The sequence below is a fragment of the Pongo abelii genome, chromosome 18 (genome assembly GCF_028885655.2).
Source record: "Pongo abelii isolate AG06213 chromosome 18, NHGRI_mPonAbe1-v2.0_pri, whole genome shotgun sequence".
Lineage (NCBI taxonomy): Eukaryota > Metazoa > Chordata > Mammalia > Primates > Hominidae > Pongo > Pongo abelii.
In genome coordinates this window covers 89,338,884-89,356,443 of record NC_072003.2, presented here as the reverse complement: position 1 = coordinate 89,356,443, position 17,560 = coordinate 89,338,884, and the positions used below count along the sequence as shown (strand labels likewise).

The window sequence follows — 17,560 nt, the reverse complement described above, 5'->3', positions numbered from 1 at the left end:
CCCAGGGCCTTGACATTCAGCAGGGACCTGCACTGAAGACCCCGTGGGGCCCCTTCTCTACCCACGCCCAGATTCTGGGAGCACAGGAAGCATGTGGTCTGGGCCCCACCTCACCCACAGGCCACTGGGAGGAGACTGGACTGAGTGTGATTCGAATCCAAGGGCACGGGACGGCGCTCAGCGCCTGGGAAAGGAGAACGTGCGGACAGCAGAGCGTGACCCATTTACGTTTATAGGAGAAACAGTGGACCAGGGAGTGACACAGTCAGCTTCCCTACTTCAGGGAACTGGCCGATTTCGACCAGCACAGAAATCAGAAACATCATCGTACGGCTTTTCAGTCACCTCTGCGGACGCTCAGTCCCACTCCCCCTCCCCCTCAGCGTCGTCCTCATGCGGCGCCTCCAGGTCGTTGAGGTGGAAGTTGGCCATCATGTCGCGCACAGCCAGCATCAGCCTGTTCAGGCCCTGGTTGCGGTTCAGACCCCCAGCCACTCCTTCCTCGGGCCTCTCCCCCTGCAGCAAGGGGACATGTCTGAGCAGGGGCTGTCTGTGCTGGGACTGGGGGCCCAGGGCCTAAGCAGGAAGGCATTGTGGAGCCTGAGGTGGCCCTGGCCCCAGCACCGGGCCCTGAACCCTCCCCAGGTCCCTATGAGGAGAGAAAGCTCTCAAAACCAAATGTCGTGTCTAGACCAAGCCAGGCACAGAGAGTGGGATCAAGCCGGGCTGACTCACGGCCCTGCATCCGCTACCATCCGGGCAGGCCCCAATTTCCCCGGCAGAATGGGCACCCCGCTGGCACAACGCAGCCTTGGTCCTTCCCTGCTCCCTGTGCCAGCTGGCACAGTCCTGGTTCAAGGAGGGCTCCAGGCATTCGCACTGGAATGGATATGCAACGGACATGCCCACACCCACTGGGGAGGCAGGGGCTGGGACGAGCTCAACCTACCTCCATGGTATAGTTTGGCAACAGTGACCGGAAGAAGAGCGCAATTGTGTTTCCATGGCTGATGGGACTTAGCCTGAAAGAAAGTCAAGAAAAGTCAGAAATGACACTGAACTGGGACTTGTGGGACCCAACCCAGCTCACGGGGCTGCCTGCCAGCTGCCTCCCTTGCAGGGACACGGAGGGGCCGCCAGGGGGCAGAGCAGCAGCAGCTGAGCACAGGCCCTGGATTCCCTGGGTGGGCCGTGAGGCTTCCTCATCAGCTTAGCGTGGGGGTGTGAACAGCGGGAACAGGATGAGGGAGACCAACTCGGCTGAGGCAGGCATGGGGTCCGGAGCGAGGCTCCCACAGCCATCCTCGGCCACTGCACAGGTGCCTTGCTTTTCAGAAAAGCTGCAGTTTCAATGTCTCCTTCAGCACCGACGATTTGAGAGCACACACTTCTTATGCAAAGGCAGAAGCTTCCAGGGCCTGTGTTAAGCAGAGACCCTCACGGTGCAAAGGGCTACTGCAGCCGGACTCTACAGGACGCTGAGTGGCCCAGGCCTAAGGAGCTCTAGTGAGGGCGAAAGCCTGGGGTCCACAGGGAGGGAGGCAGCAAAGAACTGCGATTCCTCAATGCGACGACACCCTACCGGCAGGAATAATCACGATGACCACTGTGTGGGTGACGGGGCCTGGGTAAGGCAAGTAATTTCGAGCCCAGAAGGAAAGGTAAAAAGCCTTTCAATGACCCGGATTCTGAAAGCCAGACACACCGGCAGCCTGGCAGTCGGCCCTCTTGCCCCACAGCCCTGCTCTCCCGGCCTGGCCATGGGGCTTTTGTTCTCTCAACGTGCCGTGTGCTCTGCTCCTGGCACAGGGCCTTGGCACATCGTGACTGCTGTGGAACACGAGGACCCTCTCTCCCCTGAGCCTGGTGAGGGCACATTCATCCTCTCCATCCCAGCACAGCCACCATCCTTCCTCTGCATCTCAGCACACCCACCCCTCCTTCCTCCAAACACCTTACTGGAGTTTTGGAGTTTTTTTTTTTTTTTTTTGAGATGGAGTTACTGTGTCACCCAGGCTGTAGTGCAGTGTCGCGATCTCGGCTCACTGCAACCTCCTCCTTCCGGGTTCAAGTGATTCTCCTGCCTCAGCCTCCTGAGGCCCAGCTAATTTTTTTTTTTTTTGAGATGGAGTCTTGCTCTGTCGCCAGGCTGGAGTGCAGTGGCGTGATCTCCACTCACTGCAACCTCTGCCTCCCGGGTTCAAACAATTTTCCTGCCTCAGCCTCCCAAGTAGCTGGGACTACAGGTGTGCACCACCACGCCCGGCTAATTTTTTTGTATTTTAGTAGAGACGGGTTTTCAGCACGTTGGCCAGGCTGGTCTCGATCTCTTGACCTTGTGATTTGCCCACCTTGGCCTCTCAAACTGCTGGAATTACAGGCATGAGTCACCACGCCCAGACGGCTAAATTTTGTATTTTTAGTTGAGACAGGGTTTCGCCATGTTGGCCAGGTTGGTGCAGTTTTGATTTTATATTTATTTCTAGATTCTAAAATTAATGTGTTTTCCCCACTTCACTGCACACCTGCTTCCACTGTGTCACTCGCACCTGCCACAGAGGCTGACACACAAGCGCTCGTACATTCGATGGAGATGGGAAAGAACGTGGCCTGCAAACACAGAGCTGTGACCCCCAAATAACACTGTTCCTCTCCTCCTCTCCCCTTCCTGTGAGGGGAAAGACCCACTTAACCCTGCACCCCATCTCTCAGCATCTGGGTCTGAAGGAGGCAGCCAGTCCCTGTGAGCCCCAAAGCCCTGACCTCAGAGCTGCAGGAGAGAGCTGGGAGCTGCGAGCTGGGAGGTGGGAGCTGGGAGGTGGGAACTGGGAGGAGGGAGGCAGGGGCTGGAAGGTGGGAGCTGGGAGGAGGGAGGCGGGAGGTGGCAGGTGGGAGGTGAGAGGAGGGAGGTGGGAGGTGGGAGGTGGGAGGTGGGAGGAGGGAGCTAGGAGCTGGGAGCTGGGAGGTGGCAACTAGGATGAGGGAGGTGGGAGCTGGGAGGTGGGAACTGAGAGGAAGGAGGCGGGAGCTGGGAGGTGGGAGGTGGGAGATGGGAGGAGGGAGGCAGCAGATGGGAGGTGGGAGGCGGGAGCTGGAAGGTGGGAGGTGGGAGGTGGGAGCTGGGAACTGGGAGGAGGGAGGCGGGAGCTGGGAGGTGGGAGGCGGGAGCTCGGAGGTGGGAGATGGGAGCTAGGAGGTGGGAACTGGGAGCTGGGAGGTGGGAACTGGGAGCTGGGAGGTGGGAACTGGAAGGAGGGAGCTGGGAGGAGGGAGGTTGGAGTTGGGAGGTGGGAACTGGGAGGTGGGAGCTGGGAGCTGGGAGGAGGGAGGTGGGAGGTTGGAGTTGGGAGGTGGGAACTGGGAGGTGGGAACTGGGAGCTGGGAGGAGGGAGGAGGGAGGTTGGAGTTGGGAGGTGGGAACTGGGAGGTGGGAGCTGGGAGGAGGGAGGAGGGAGGTGGGAGCTGGGAGGTGGGAACTGGAAGGAGGGAGGTACCTCTCTGGCCTGACGTAGGAGTAGATTGTGTCCGAAGGAGGCAGAGGGTCAAACCCCATCACAGACTGCGTGGTCACGTCCTTCAGAAAGGGACATAAAACGAAGATGCTACGGATGCTGCCAGGGGGCCTCTGCCTCTCCCAGCAGAGTCCTTCAGTCGACTCCAGCGTGGACTGGATGCATCTGCTGAGAGATAGCCACAGAGTCTGACAGAAACAGCTGTGCTTTTTGTACCAACGAGCTTTGGGTGCGGGTGGGATGGTCCTTCTGCCACCAGGACACTCACGGGAGTCGAGGTGAACCTGCGCGGCGTCTGCCCTGCACACCAGAGTGTGTGGTGGGGAAGGAAGGGGGTCACGTGCCGCTCACGCCTGCCAACATCTTCACCACGTGTCAGAAGCTCCCACTTCAGCGAATGCAGGCTACAGGGACCCCAAGCTGCCCTCGGGTTGCACAGTGCCACGTGCTGCCGCTCTACTGAGGAGAGTCAGAAGCTCACAGCCCCAGACAAAGCCAGCCGTGCCGGTCATAAGGGCCCGCAGAGCAGCTGAAGTTAAACCAGAAGGCACTAAGCTGTCCCCAGCGGACGGTCCATGGTCCTGCAACCCTCTGACTTGCTGGTTTTCTCACTCGTTCTATGTTATCTCTTAACAACAGTATAAAATCCTTAGGTTTTGAGACAAAAACAGCACCTCCAGCACCGGAGGCGTCAGAGCAGGACTACACCCCACGACTACAGAGAATCCCCTAGCAGCTGCACCACGCGCTCACAAGACCACAGATGGAGCAGCTCACCACAGTGAATACTCAGCTTGTGCTCTGAGCCCCAAAGGATTTCTCTCTCAAAACAACAAGCATCCGGACCCTGGATGCCAGGAAAGGAGGAGCCCTCTGCACTAGCCCCTGCTGCTGCCGTGGCAGGGCTGGGCTGGTGAGGGAGCCTGCACCACACACTCCTGCATGTGGACCGCCCGGAGCAGAAGGGACGTGCATGTGACCGGCTTACACAGAGCTCCCATTTCAGCCTTTCTCCCTTACCGGGGGCAGGGCAGCAACGGCTTCCTTGATCTCAGAGAGGATCACATGGCGGTGGATATTCCTGGGTGCACGCTGGTAGAGTACCTTCCGCCTAGGGCCGGGGAGAAACAAGGCATAGTAGATAAAGCACAGCAAATGAAATGGTAACCGCCATGGCACCGCGGCCCCCACCCCCACCCAGCACGAGGTATCTTGCTGCATCTCTGGTGGCTCCAAAAACTACACTTTACTCCCGAGCAGAGGCAGCGTGGCTGGTCCCTGGCCCGCGGCTGGGGAGCCTCTGGGGACCACTCCCAGCCACATGGCCTGTGACTCAGCCTCTTCATCCAAAGAACAGGAACGATGGGAGCCGTGGCCAGTGGCTTCTTGTGGGAATTAACTGAATTCATCTACATGAAGGGACACCTGGGTGTGTCACCACTGTCACTGCTATGGCTGCAGGCACAGACACCGGTCCCTGCTGGAAATCGCTCTCGGAGAGCAGCACAGGGAACAAAATGCTCCTGTCCATGAGAAATGTCCAGTCCAGTGGGGACAGCAGACACGCGGACGGGCCCATGACTGCCAGCGGCTGGGGGCACCAACACCTCTTGGGCGCCCCCGGGCACACCTCACATCCGCGGCACACAGACTTCACTGTGGAGATGCAAATGGACACCACTCCCACGCAGTCCTCACTGAGCCTGGCCACACTGCTGCACAGAGCCACAGTGCTGACGCACAGAAGTAGCACAGGGCCAAGGGCACAGGCAAACGAGACAAGAACAGCAAGGGGCTGCCTGTCGGATGCAGCGTATGAGGGCATGAGCCTCCAAAGTATTCACACGCAGGATAGGAGACTCTTTCTCATCTCTGCCAGGAGATTTCTTTACTCCCAAGATGCTGCTGTGAGAGACTCGTCATCATTTCAGCTCATGTGGAAACACCGCAAGACCAGAAGCCACCACTCCAGCCCGAGGCACCCGGGAACAGCAGCTCGGGACCCTGTGCTGATGACCACAGCTGCCTCCCAGGAAGCCTCTGGGACAGGCCAGGGGCTGTGCGCTGTCTTGTAGGCTCCACGCAGGCCCCACAGCAACGGAGGCCAAGCTGCTCACAGCCCTTCTTGCCTCCCGAATGCGAGGCCCCCATGTCTGGGATGAGGGTCCCTGAGGAGGGGGCGTGGCAGGGCTTGTGTCAACCCCTAGCTCACCGGTTCTCACAGGCTTCCACGGCTGGGTCCCCAGCGTCCACTGCCTGCAGAACCTCGTGGACGTTCTCCTCCAGCCAGCTCATGGTGGCGGGCTCTTTCCAGAGAAAGTGTGACCTCCCGAGGTACAGGTTCACCAGCTGGCTCAGGGCAGGGGGCTGGCTGGGGGAGAGCAAGGGCTGTGAGCAGAACCCCTCTTCAGGCCAGGGCCTGCCTCGAGGCTAGCAGAGCCCCAGGGACGGGCAGACGGGGGATCCAGGGAGTGCCCTGTGGCCTGGAGTGAAAGGAGGCCCCTGGGCTGCTGGCCTGAGGGCGTGGGGCTGGGGAACACAGGTATGTGCTGTGAGCCTGTTGGGCAGGTTATGTTCTTTAGGAAGCAGGACTGACATCACAGAAACGTGAAAATGCACCCAGGGCAGGTCCATCTGTGTGCACACAGGGCGAGCCCTGGAGGGCCAGGGGATGACCCCATGGTGTGCACTTTCTCCTGTGTTCGCTCCCTCTTTATTTTTTTTGAGACAGGGTCTCACCGTCACCCAGGCTGGAGTGCAGGAGCACAAACACAGCTCACTGCAGCTTTGACCTCCCAGGCACAAGCCAACCTCCCACCTCGGCCTCCCAAAAAGCTGAGATTACAGGCATGTGCTGCTGCGCCTGGCACCCTCTTTATATGAGCCTCGGTTTTAAGCTGGAGGCTGCTCACCTGCCCACCTGGGCTTTTCCACACAGATGGGGGCTCCAGAGCCTCCCATGTCAAATGATAGTCCCCGAGGCCGCCACCACAGCCCCTCCTGCTGCCGGGAGCAGGTCCTTCAGGGCCTCTCAGGATGAGTGAAAATGGCTCCCAGGCTCCGAACCCACAGGCACCCACAGATGGGCACCACCAGCCACTCTTTACCTTATTTCAGCGTTGGGTCCAAAGAAGCGGTGACTGGAAACGGTGGCGTCGGGCCGCACACTGCAGGACTCGAGCAGGGGCAGGAGGACTGCAGGGGAAGCAGAGGCTCTGTGGGGGACCTCAGCACACACCCCAGCCACTCCCAGCTCCCGAGGCGGTAAGGGACACAGCGAGGTCCTTGTCACAGACACAGCTGTTCTAAGGTGGAGAGTCTGCAGGGCCAGCGGCTTGCTTCTGGGTGGCATTCTGAGTTGCTGCTGCTGGCGTGCCCAGGGTCTGAGGCTGGGGGTCTCCTTCACACCAGCCCCAAGAAGGCTCCCAGGGCCCCCATCTGCATCCAAGGGAAGACTCACCCACCACCCTCCACACACATGGGGTTGGGTTTTTTTTGTTTTTTTTGAGACAGCGTCTCACTCTGTCGCTCAGACTGGAGTGCACTGGCGCAATCTTGGCTCACTGCAACCTCCACCTCCAAGGCTCAAGCGATTCTCCTGTCTCAGCCTCCCAAGTAGCTGGGATTACAGGCACACAACACCCCGCCCTGGCTAATTTTTGTATTTTTAGTAGAGACAGGGTTTCACCATGTTGGTCAGGCTGGTCTTGAACTCTTGACCTCAGGTGATCCACTTGCCTCAGCCTCCCAAAGTGCTGGGATTACAGGCGCCCACCAACACACCCGGCTAATTTTTATGTTTTTGGTAGAGAAAGGGTTTCACCGTGTTGACCAGGCTGGTCTCGAACTCCTGTGCTCAAGCGATCCTCCTGCCTCGGCCTCCCAAAGTGCTGGGATTACAGACGTGAGCCACCGTGCCCAGCCGGTTGGATGTTTTAATCACAAAGACTGGACCCCATGGCAGGCTGGTGGGAGCAGAGGCCACCTGTGCCCAATGGAAGAGCCAGCACTGCAGGCTGAGGTCAGAGGCCACCATGTCGGGGAATGGGCCCCAAGGGCAGAGCCTGTTCCACCCCCATGCCTGCAGTGATCTCCAGTGCTCTGGGTTAAGTGGCAGCAGCTTCTTGGCAGCCCGCCCGCCTTCGAGGGAGGTGCTGATGCTGCAGCGTGTGAGACAGCAGCACAGCTCCGCCACAAAGGACAGGGCCTCCCAGCCCCGTTCCCAGACACGGCTGCACTGGTGGAGCATATGGCTAGCTGCATGCGGCCCCAGAGGAGGACAAAGGTGCTTCTTAGACACAGGAGATGAAGCTTTTGGGGTCAGCGAGCAGACTGAGGCCTGGCCAGGCCCCTCTGGGGGGCACATTTCTGCCTGTGCTAGAAGCTGCCCAACCCCACGCCGTGGGCCTCCTCCGGGCCCAGACAGAGCCCTAGAAACCCACAGAAGCGAGGAAGGGATGCTGCTTCCAGGATGTCCTAATAGGAGATGAGTGGTCACGTAGTGTGTGTGTACTAGCTGCATGCAAATAACCCTAACCCCTCACAGCCCCTCAGAGGAGACCCGTCTTAAAGAGGGATTTCACACATGCTGTCAGGCAGGGTCAGCCCCGAGGTCTGACCAGGTGGCAGCCTCACTGTGCCCGCCACATGTGCGTGGATCGAAGCTACCCAGATGCAGTCAGGGCTCAGGGCTGTGCAGGCTGAGTCTGTCTGGGCGGCACAGGCCTCTGTTCTGCATCCCAGCATGGTGCAGAGCACGACCCTCTCCGGCCACACCTCAGCACTGCCGAGACCTTCCCCTGCTTTGCTCTCCTTCCCGGCACTGGTACAATCCAACGCCCCGCACCTCCCAGCCAGTTCTGTCTCTGCACTCTAGAACACAGGCCCCATGGGGGTCGGGATGCCTGCCACCTCCTCGTGCCTGGCATGGCACGCAGCAGGTTCCGAAATGAGCCGACCATCTTTCAGGTTTGGTAGGGCAGGTTTGCAGGCCCTACCAGAGAATGCATGTTTCTGTAGGTGTGGGGAAGGACGGGGACCTGGCCTCCACCACCAGGAAGAGCAGTCCCCACAGCTGACAGGACACTCACCTCCAGGGAACATGGTGAGCGCCTGCTGTATCAGGAGAGAGGCCTTCTCCCTGGCTGAGCTCCGCTCATGCTCAGGGAGGTCTGTCTGCTGGCTCAGCAGGAAATACGCCAGTGGAACGGAGAAGGCAAAATTCGGGAGCTGGGACAGGTTCCGATGAGCCTAAAAGGGACAAAGAAACAGAGTGTGGAGCCTTCAGTCATAAACACAAAATATGTGAGTTTGCAGACGCTCTGACATCACCAGTGAGCCCTACCCCGAGCAGGTATATTCTGCAGGCAATGCAATGGCCTCTTCCTAACTCAGCATAAAGATAACTTAAAACATCCACCTGGAGGGCTTTCCGCATGCAGAAGAGACAGAGGAGGTGGGAGGGCCTGAGGAGTAGACTGAGCGGGAGCGAGGAGGCTATGGGGAGTGAGGGTCCCACCTGCCGCACAGGCTCCTCTCTGAAGCTGAGCAGTTGGTGCTCTCAATGTGGAGAATTTACAAAGGTGAGAGCAGCCTACAGCACGCGAGTTTCCGAGAGCAGCCTACCACCGCGCGGCAGTTTCTCTTGCCTTTCTCAGCCTATGTCACATATTGTAGACATATGACTCACTGCATTTTTTTCTATCAAAATGGGATCACAGACTCAGTTTTGTGACCTTAAACACCATCATCAACATTCTCCTGCAGCCCCATTTTGGGGGACTCCCTGAGGTTTCCCCGCGCCTACATTTTTGTGAGCTCCAGGAATTTCTATAAACCACATTCCTGGGGGTGAGACTTCCTGGCCAACTATACCAAATGCTTAAAAATTCAAAATAATTCACCCACTTTCATTATCCATGAACATGTGCTATGAAAAAAATTCAACACAGAAACAGAGAAAGTCAAGAGCTGTCGCCGCCTTCTCCCCAGCCCCAGGCCCTGCTGGAGGTTAGCATTACAAAGCCCCACGTGTCCTTCCAGATAAGTGCTACCCCATAGGAACATAATGGGAGCCCAGGTGTCAATTTAAATTTTCTAGGAGCTGCATTAAAGAGAAGACAGGTGAGATTAACTTTAATACGTTATATCTAACCCAATACACTGAAATTATCACTCCAACACGTGTCTGTGTTAAGAGTTACTGGGGACAGAGCTCAAGTCTCTCCTGCTGTACTCACACTCTTCCCATGGAACAGGACGGATGTGCTGGGGGTCCCTGTGTCAGCCCCACGCACCCAACCCTCCTTCTACCTCCCAGCTGCATCTTCCTGAACTGCCCATGAGGAGCTCAGGAGTTGTCGGTTTTTCATCATTACCAGCATCACGGTCCTTGCAGGCACACGTGTGCATGTGTACACACGTTTGTGCATGTGTACCCACGTATGAGGATTCTGACATAAGGCTGCTGTACTGTCCCTAGGAAAACCAGATTCCACTCCATAGAGGCAGCAAGGGAGACAAACAAGGCAGGAGGACGTGGTTCTGCCCTCGAACGATTACCATTTCATCCCCAAAGTGTCCCCTGAGCACACAGATACCAAACCAAGAAAACAGAAGGAGAAGCAGGCGTCCGTCCCTCTACGGGGCCTCACCAGGCTCGCACCCACCTCCCACTCCTGGAAGAGGCGGATCAGGTACTCGTAGTTCCGGGCCCGCAAGGCCAGGTGGTCGATGAGCAGCAGCATGCAGAGGGGGTCCTCATCCGGCTCGAGACTTCCGGAGGCAGCACAGAGAGCAGAGCAAAGGGGAACAGGGGCATCGTCAGGCTGAGAATGGGCCTGCAGCCAGGACAGGGAGCGTGGGCAGGCTTGGCCCTGAGCAGACACTCACCTCAGGATGAGCTTGCAGTACTCCAGCGCCGTGCGCGGGCAGCCTCGCTTCTCCAGGAAGCTCATCTGCTTGTAGAGGGCCAGGTAGAAGCTCCTAGATCCAAAACAGTTCCACATGAATTACAGTGACACAAAGGAGAATGCCCTCTGCTCAGCGCCCCGGCCAGCACCCGCTCCACCCCGCCCTCTGCTCAGCGCCCTGGCCAGCACCACCCACTCCACCCCTATTCTGCTCTCTGGGTTCTGCTGGCATTTCCTACGTGCCTGGCACGCAGAGATCCACGTCTAGAGAGGAGGTGTACGCTCTCCTTGTCCTTTACAGAGTTACACACGAATTTGCATACTGAAAATCAAACTTCTTTGCAATCTTTTTTTTTTTTTTTTTTTTTTTGAGACGGAGTCTCACTCTGTTGCCCAGGCTGGAGTGCAGTGGCGCGATCTCGGCTCATTGCAAGCTCCGCCTCCAGGGTTCACGCCATTCTCCTGCCTCAGCCTCTCCGAATAGCTGGGACTACAGGTGCCCGCCACCACACCCGGCTAATCTTTTGTATTTTTAGTAGAGACGGGGTTTCACCGTGGTCTCGATCTCCTGACCTCGTGATCTGCCCGCCTTGGCCTCCCAAAATGCTGGGATTACAAGCGTGAGCCACCATGCCCCGCTGAAATCTTTATCTTGTTTTTTTGTTTATTATTTATCATTTACAGGAAGAGAGTTAAAATCTCTTGTTACAATTATGATCTTAATTTACCCTTCAATCTCTATAGTGGCTAACAGCACTCAGGCTGGATACGTGGAGTTCTGTGCCTTTCGGATGCTGGTGGGCTGCAACTTCCATCAAGAGCCCACTGTCTCTTTCGTGTCTGGAAATATTAATATTTTATAATCTACTTCAAAGAACTAAGGATTTCATTGGAAGAGACAAACCTAACATAAAGAAAACCAGTGGAGGAAATTCAGACCCAGCACACAGTGCAGACAACTCGTGCAGAACGGGTCAGCGGACCTTGGCTTGCCAGGAGGCCCGAGAGGGTAGGAGCGGATCCCACACTGCAGACAACCCAGGGCGGCCAGAAACAGGGCGCTGCACACAGGAGAGGCAGGACAGCGGACAGAAGCTGGTCTGCTCCACAAAGGGCCCACAGGACAGGCTGTGGGAAGGCCTGGCGGAAGTCAGTCCAGGTCTGACCAGCGAGGCCTGATGCCAGAGGGATGGCTTTAGGGGCATAAGTATCTGAAAGACAAGAGTCCTGCACATGCGGCTGCTCAGCACAGGGGAGCGAGGCTCAGGCTGACTCTGAGCTCCTCACGGATTTAAGGTCAAACCTGCAAAGCCTTCCAAAGCTTCTCAACTTGCCAGGGATGGGTTTTCTCAGCCAGACATGGAAGGAAATGCAATTGCAGAGCCCACTGTAGAGATCTGGTTTGTCAGGCTCACTTTTTTTTTTTTTTTTTGAGAGACAAGGTCTCACTCTGTTGCCCAGGCTGCAGTGCACTGGCACCACCTTGGCTCACTGCAGCCTCGACCTCCTTGGGCTCGCTTGAGTGATACCCTCGCCTGAACCTTCCAAGTAGCTGGGACCACAGGCACGTGCCACCAGGCCTAGCTAGTTTTTAAAATGTTCTGTAGTGGCTGGGCGCGGTGGCTCACGCCTGTAATCCCAGCATTTTGGGAGGCCAAGGCGGGTGGATCACAAGGTCAGGAGATCTAGACCATCCTGGCTAACACAGTGAAACCCCGTCTCTACTAAAAAATACAAAAAATTAGCCGGGCGTGGTGGCACGTGCCTCTAGTCCCAGCTACTCGGGAGGCTGAGGCAGGAGAATTGCTTGAACCCGGGAGGCGGAGCTTGCAGTGAGCCGAGATCACGCCACTGCACTCCAGCCGGGGCAACAGAACGAGACTCCATCTCAAAAAAAAAAAAAAAAAAAAATGTTGTTTTGAGACTGCATCTTGCCACGGTGTTCAGACTGGTCTTGACACCTGGGCTCAAGCAATCTTCCCACCTCGGCCTCCCAAAGTGCTGGGATTACAGGTGTGAACCACTGTGCCCAGCCAGGCTCACTTCTAACACAAACATTTATTTTTATTTTTGTTTATTTTTTTAAGAGATGGGGTCTCACTATGGTGCCCAGGCTGGACTTGAACTCCTGGACTCAGCAGACCTCCCACTCTGACCTCCAGAGTAGCATCAGGCATGTCCACAGACAAATGTAAACCTGGGCTGAGACAATCCAATCCCTCTATCCTTGAGCCCAGAGAGAGGCAGGTGGGTCACTCTGGACCTGGGGGCCCTGGTCCACCCTAGAGGGCAGCCGTGAGGTGCCCGCTGTACCTCCCCCAGCCTCACTCGCAGGAGAAGGGAGGGGGAGCTACGTCACCTCCAGGGTGGCTGCACTCACCTGTTCTCGGGTCTGCGGTAATCCAGCCGGCAGGCCCCGCTGGTGAGACTGAACAGGGGGTGGAACGCACATTCCATGCTGTACAGTGCTCTCTCTGCGGGCACAGGGACGCCAGGGGAGGGTGTCATGGCCACGCACAGCAACCACAGCCCCTCCTCTGATAATGGACAACAAGGAAAGGTCTGGATGGAAGGTCACGAAACTAGAGTCCTGGACACTGAGAGGGCAGACATGACCCTGGGCACCCTGGATGCCACACTGCATTTATTTCAACCACAGAACTTGTAAGCTTGACATGGTAACACTTTCAACACCACGAGGCACAACTGCTGCCACGTCCTGACAGAACCAGGCGTCCATGTGTGCAGCACAGACGTGTCCACCTAAGACTGTGTGTGCATGCTCACGTCAGCACTATTATTTACAGCAGCCCACACGGCCGTCAACTAATGATGGATACACAAAATGTGGTTCGTTTAAGTCATAAAAACGAACAACGTTCTGATCCATGCTACAATGAGGATGAACCTTGAAAATTTCATTGTAAATAAAAGCCCGAGGGCCAGGCGTGGTGGCTCACACCTGTAATCCCAGCACTTTGGGAGGCCAAGGTGGGTGGATCACAAGGTCAGGAGATCCAGACCATCCTGGCCAACACGGTGAAACCCCATCTCTACCAAAAATACAAAAAATTAGCCAGGTGTGGTGGCGGGTGCTTGTAGTCCCAGCTATTCGGAAGGCTGTGGCATATATTAAACACCAACAAACAAAAACTTTAAATGGGTAAGTTTTGTGCTATGTAGGTTGTATCTCAATAAAGCTGTCATGGATATCCTGGCAACCCCCGTCATCTTGCACCATCGCATCTGTCTTGATGGCTTGAGGTGCTCCCACAGCTGAGGGGAATGGGGTGGGGGCTCTGCCTTACCTACGAGGTCTCGAGCCATCTCCTGATCCTCTTGAAAGCGGCAGGCATCGCTGAGCTGCAGGAGCGAGTCAACGTGGTAAGGGCTCGTCTGGAGCAGAACCTACCAGAAGGGAGGACAGCCCTGGAGGAAAGGCACACGCAGCCGTCTTGGGGACAGACACTCAGCAAGGCCCCAGCTCCCAGGCATGCCTTTCTTTCAGACATTTAAAACCAGGGGAGGCTGGGCGCAGTGGCTCACGCCTGTAATCCCAGCACTTTAGGAGGCTGAGACAGGAGAATCACTTGAGATCAGGAGTTCAAGACCAGCCTGGCCAACGTGGCAAAACCTGGTCTCTAATAAAAACACAAAAATTAGCCGGGTGTGGTGGCGTGTGCCTGTAATCCCAGTTACTCGCAAGGCTGAGGCAGGAGAATCGCTTGAACCCGGGCCGAGACTGCGCCAATGCACTCTAGCTTAGGCGAGAGAGTGAGATTCCGACTCCAAAAACAAAAACAAAAACGGGGGAATTACCAGGGTCGACACTCACAACGTCCCCCCAACTCAAAACAGCCTAGTTATTATTGCTAAGCTGAACCAACTATATGACTTAAAGCGAGAACTCAGAACCTGACATGCCCAGGCCAGGGGCCACCTAACTCCCCACTAAGCCCCAAGAAAGAGGAATGGAAAGCAGCAGCCTGCTTTTCCCACAGGGAGATGACGGTGAGCTCTGCGGGGGCTGTCCGGGGCTGCAAGGGGGGCTGTCCAGGGCTGCGCGGGGGCTGTCCGGGGCTGCAAGGGGGGCTGTCCGGGGCTGCGCGGGAGCCGTCCGGGGCTGCAAGGGGGGCTGTCCGGGGCTGCGCGGGAGCCGTCCGGGGCTGTGCGGGGGCTGTGCGGGGGCTGCGCAGGGGCTGCGCGAGGGCTGTCCGGGGTTGCGCGGGGGCCGTCCGGGGCTGTCCGGGGCTGCGCAGGGGCCGTCCGGGGCTGTGCGGGGGCTGTCCGGGGGCAGGGAATCTCAGCTGCTCCGCTGCACTGAGCCGCAGGAGGCAAGGGCAGCAGTGAGAAACCCCAGAGTCCTTGGCCTGCGTCACACGGCACTACTGCAACGGTCCCCAGGAACGGCTGAGAGAGCAGCGCTCCAGCCTCTCCTCTGAGTATGGATGGAGCTCGCTTTTCCTAGAGCCTCTGAATACATCTCCTTCTGGTCACAGGGCCAGACCGCCCTGCAGAGACTGGCACCCTTCCTGTTGGGAAGGGCAGGAGGCAGCATGCCTCCCCCAGCCACCAGGGAAGCAGGCGGCCCAGGGCAGTGGTGGCTACACGGCCCCTGCTCCTGTCAGGGGCTGCAGGGACCACGCACCACGATGTTGTTCGGCTCCATAGACTCCACGGCCACCAGGAACTTGTGCTGAGCCTGCTGGTACTCCTCACTGTGCTCAAACGCAAAGAAGGAGAGGCCTTTTTTTGATTCCAGCAGCCGCATGGACAGACCTGGGAGGGGAGAGTGCTCAGGGAGGGTGTGCCGGGAGCAGGGACGTGGGCAGCTCCGAGCACAGCCCTCACCTTCGTGGTGTTCTGGACGAGGCCCCTGCGATACTGACAAACTTGACCTGAGTGTGTACTCACGCGTATCACCAGGTCCGGGCACCTTCCCAAAACACGCGTTATCACCAGGTCCGGGCACCTTCCCAAAACACCCGCCGTCTGGTCTAAACCAGGAGACGGCATCCCGTCTGCTTTAGTTTCCTATCAAGATGTGTTTCCCTCCAGAACTCGGATACAGCTCCAGCCCCACTGGCCTGGAGGGAATGTCAGGGACAAGGACACACACAGTCCACAGATCACCAGATCTGACCAGGCCAAGCACTATCCCCAGACCACGTCTGATTGAAGTGAATGTCCAGGGTGGCTGTGGAAGGGCGGGGCTGGAGTGCGGTGGCACAGCTGGCCACAGCGCCAGGCCTCTGAAGCCACAGAGCTTTGTAACATGTGGCCACCCTCTCACTTTGCTCCTCCTGTCTGACTGGGTGTATGGGACCCAGTTTCTTCTCATAAATCTGGAAAGCTCAGCCTCCCAGGACCTCCATGGACTAGGTCCCCTGTAGTGATACCTTCTTGATGGCCCTGCCCAAGGCCTGAGTCCTGCAGGGACACATGGCCATGGAACCCCTGTCTGCAGTGAGCAGGGGTTCCTGCTAGGAAGGGACGGGGCCGTGAGCAGCGGGGTTCACCTTCTGACAGCACAGGCCTCGCTCCTAGATGTGTCCTTACAGAATGTACGCAGGCAATCTCTGGCACCCCCCCCAGACACAGGCGCAGGAGAGGCAGGCGTGGGAGCCGTGGCAGCACTGACAGCAGCAGCCATGCCGATCACCAAGGGCACCGCACAGTTCCCTTCCCACAGGCCGTCCTTGCCCTGGCCCCTGAGGCCCCCACAGTTCAGCCACTGCAGAGCGGAGGCCAGTGTGGAGGGTCTCCTGACACTTCCCCACACCACACAACCAAGCACCCAACACTCCATGCCTGTCTTCACTGTTGCAATTTATCTTAAAATCATGTGCACTTATTAGTTTGCAATAATATACAAAATATTGCAGTTTAAAATGAACTCGATTGCTTCCATAAGGGAAAGGTCGATGGCAGAACGGTGGGAAGAACCTGCATTAAAAGACAGTCACACAAAGACTGTGCCTGGGAGGCTCCGTGTCGAGGTACTGGGCCAGGCCTCCAGCACTCAAGCCCTCGATGTGGCAACAAACAGTCACACACTGCACACCGGTGCTCCTGGAGCAAAGAGTCTCGGCTCAAGAGGCACTGACGCCCCTGGTGCCCAGCGCAGGCCAGTGCACAGACCACCCCCCGCCGACCCTCCACCCCCAGCAGCCTCTGCAGACCCTCACCTGGTTTGCTGTACCGGGGCCAGGTGCTTTTAGGGGTGGTCAGCCATGTGCACTTGGGGTACACGCGTTGTCTCTGCCGTGGCCTGCAGAGAAGGGGACACAGGTACAGCTTTACTTCCTGTGGTGTGTGGGGACCAAGGCTTGGCTGCCTGATCCCTGCCGGGGCTGTGGAAGCAAAACTGAGGGGCAGAGAAGGCATGTGGGGCAGGGTGGGGACGCATTAAGGACAGGATGCAAATAAGCGTCAGCAACTACTGCGGGATGGGTGCAGCAGGGAGGGCCCCATAGAGAGAAAGAAACAATTCTGGCCGGGCACGGGGGCTCACACCTGTAATCCCAGCACTTTGAGAGGCCAAGATGGGAGGATTTCTTGAACCAGGAGTTCAAGACTGGCCTGGGCAAGACAGCAAAACCCCATCTCTACAAAGGATTTTAAAAATTAGCCTGGCGTGATGGCCTGCACCTGTGATCTCAGCACTCCAGCCTGGGTGACAGAGCGAGGCCCTGTCTCAAGAAGAAAATAAAAAAAGAAAATGAAAAGAAAGAGAATAACATGCTAATATCCACGTGCTCATCACTCAACTTAAGAAACCAACCATCTCTGAGGCAACAGCAGCTCCACGCCGTTTCCATGCGGCCCCACCCGCCCAGCTCAGATACCACCTGACCAGCGCTTAGGGTGGGCCTGGCCCCTGTGGCAGACACCTCCAAATAACAGAGCTCAGGGCACTCTGCCTGAGCACACAGGCGCAGGAGAGGCGGGGTGTGGCAGCCGCGGCAGCATGGACAGCAGCAGCCATGCCCACGGTCACCATGAGCAGGGTGCAGCTCCCTTCCCACGGGGCCATCCCTGCCCTGGCCCCAGGATGGTGGGCCCTCCTGATGTGAAGGTGGCCCCAGCCTGCTTCTCTTGCCTGCAGCACACGCCCAGGCCTAGAAGAGTCAGCCC

At 57.4% G+C, this 17,560-nt stretch overlaps 1 protein-coding gene across 6 annotated transcripts in view; it reads right to left on the bottom strand.

The window, feature by feature from the left end:
- Positions 1-213: 213 nt before the first annotated feature.
- Positions 214-17,560, bottom strand: part of TCF25 (transcription factor 25) — a 35,576-nt gene continuing 18,229 nt past the window's right edge. For 2 of the 6 annotated variants that reach the window (XM_024233585.3, XM_054534380.2), the window contains 13 exons: positions 16,612-16,694; positions 15,072-15,202; positions 13,732-13,831; positions 12,804-12,897; positions 10,404-10,496; positions 10,181-10,286; positions 8,603-8,762; positions 6,620-6,707; positions 5,725-5,883; positions 4,533-4,623; positions 3,495-3,574; positions 950-1,022; positions 214-516 (listed from right to left, as the gene is read on the bottom strand). In XM_024233585.3, the coding sequence (XP_024089353.3) occupies positions 358-516; positions 950-1,022; positions 3,495-3,574; positions 4,533-4,623; positions 5,725-5,883; positions 6,620-6,707; positions 8,603-8,762; positions 10,181-10,286; positions 10,404-10,496; positions 12,804-12,897; positions 13,732-13,831; positions 15,072-15,202; positions 16,612-16,694 (1,417 nt within the window). In that variant the 3' untranslated portion in view covers positions 214-357. Of the gene's footprint in view, positions 517-949; positions 1,023-3,494; positions 3,681-4,532; positions 4,624-5,724; positions 5,884-6,619; positions 6,708-8,602; positions 8,763-10,165; positions 10,287-10,403; positions 10,497-12,803; positions 12,898-13,731; positions 13,832-15,071; positions 15,203-16,611; positions 16,695-17,560 lie in introns of those variants that run through there. The other 4 variants (XM_024233584.3, XM_063717433.1, XM_054534382.2 and 1 more) reach the window with 3 other exon arrangements.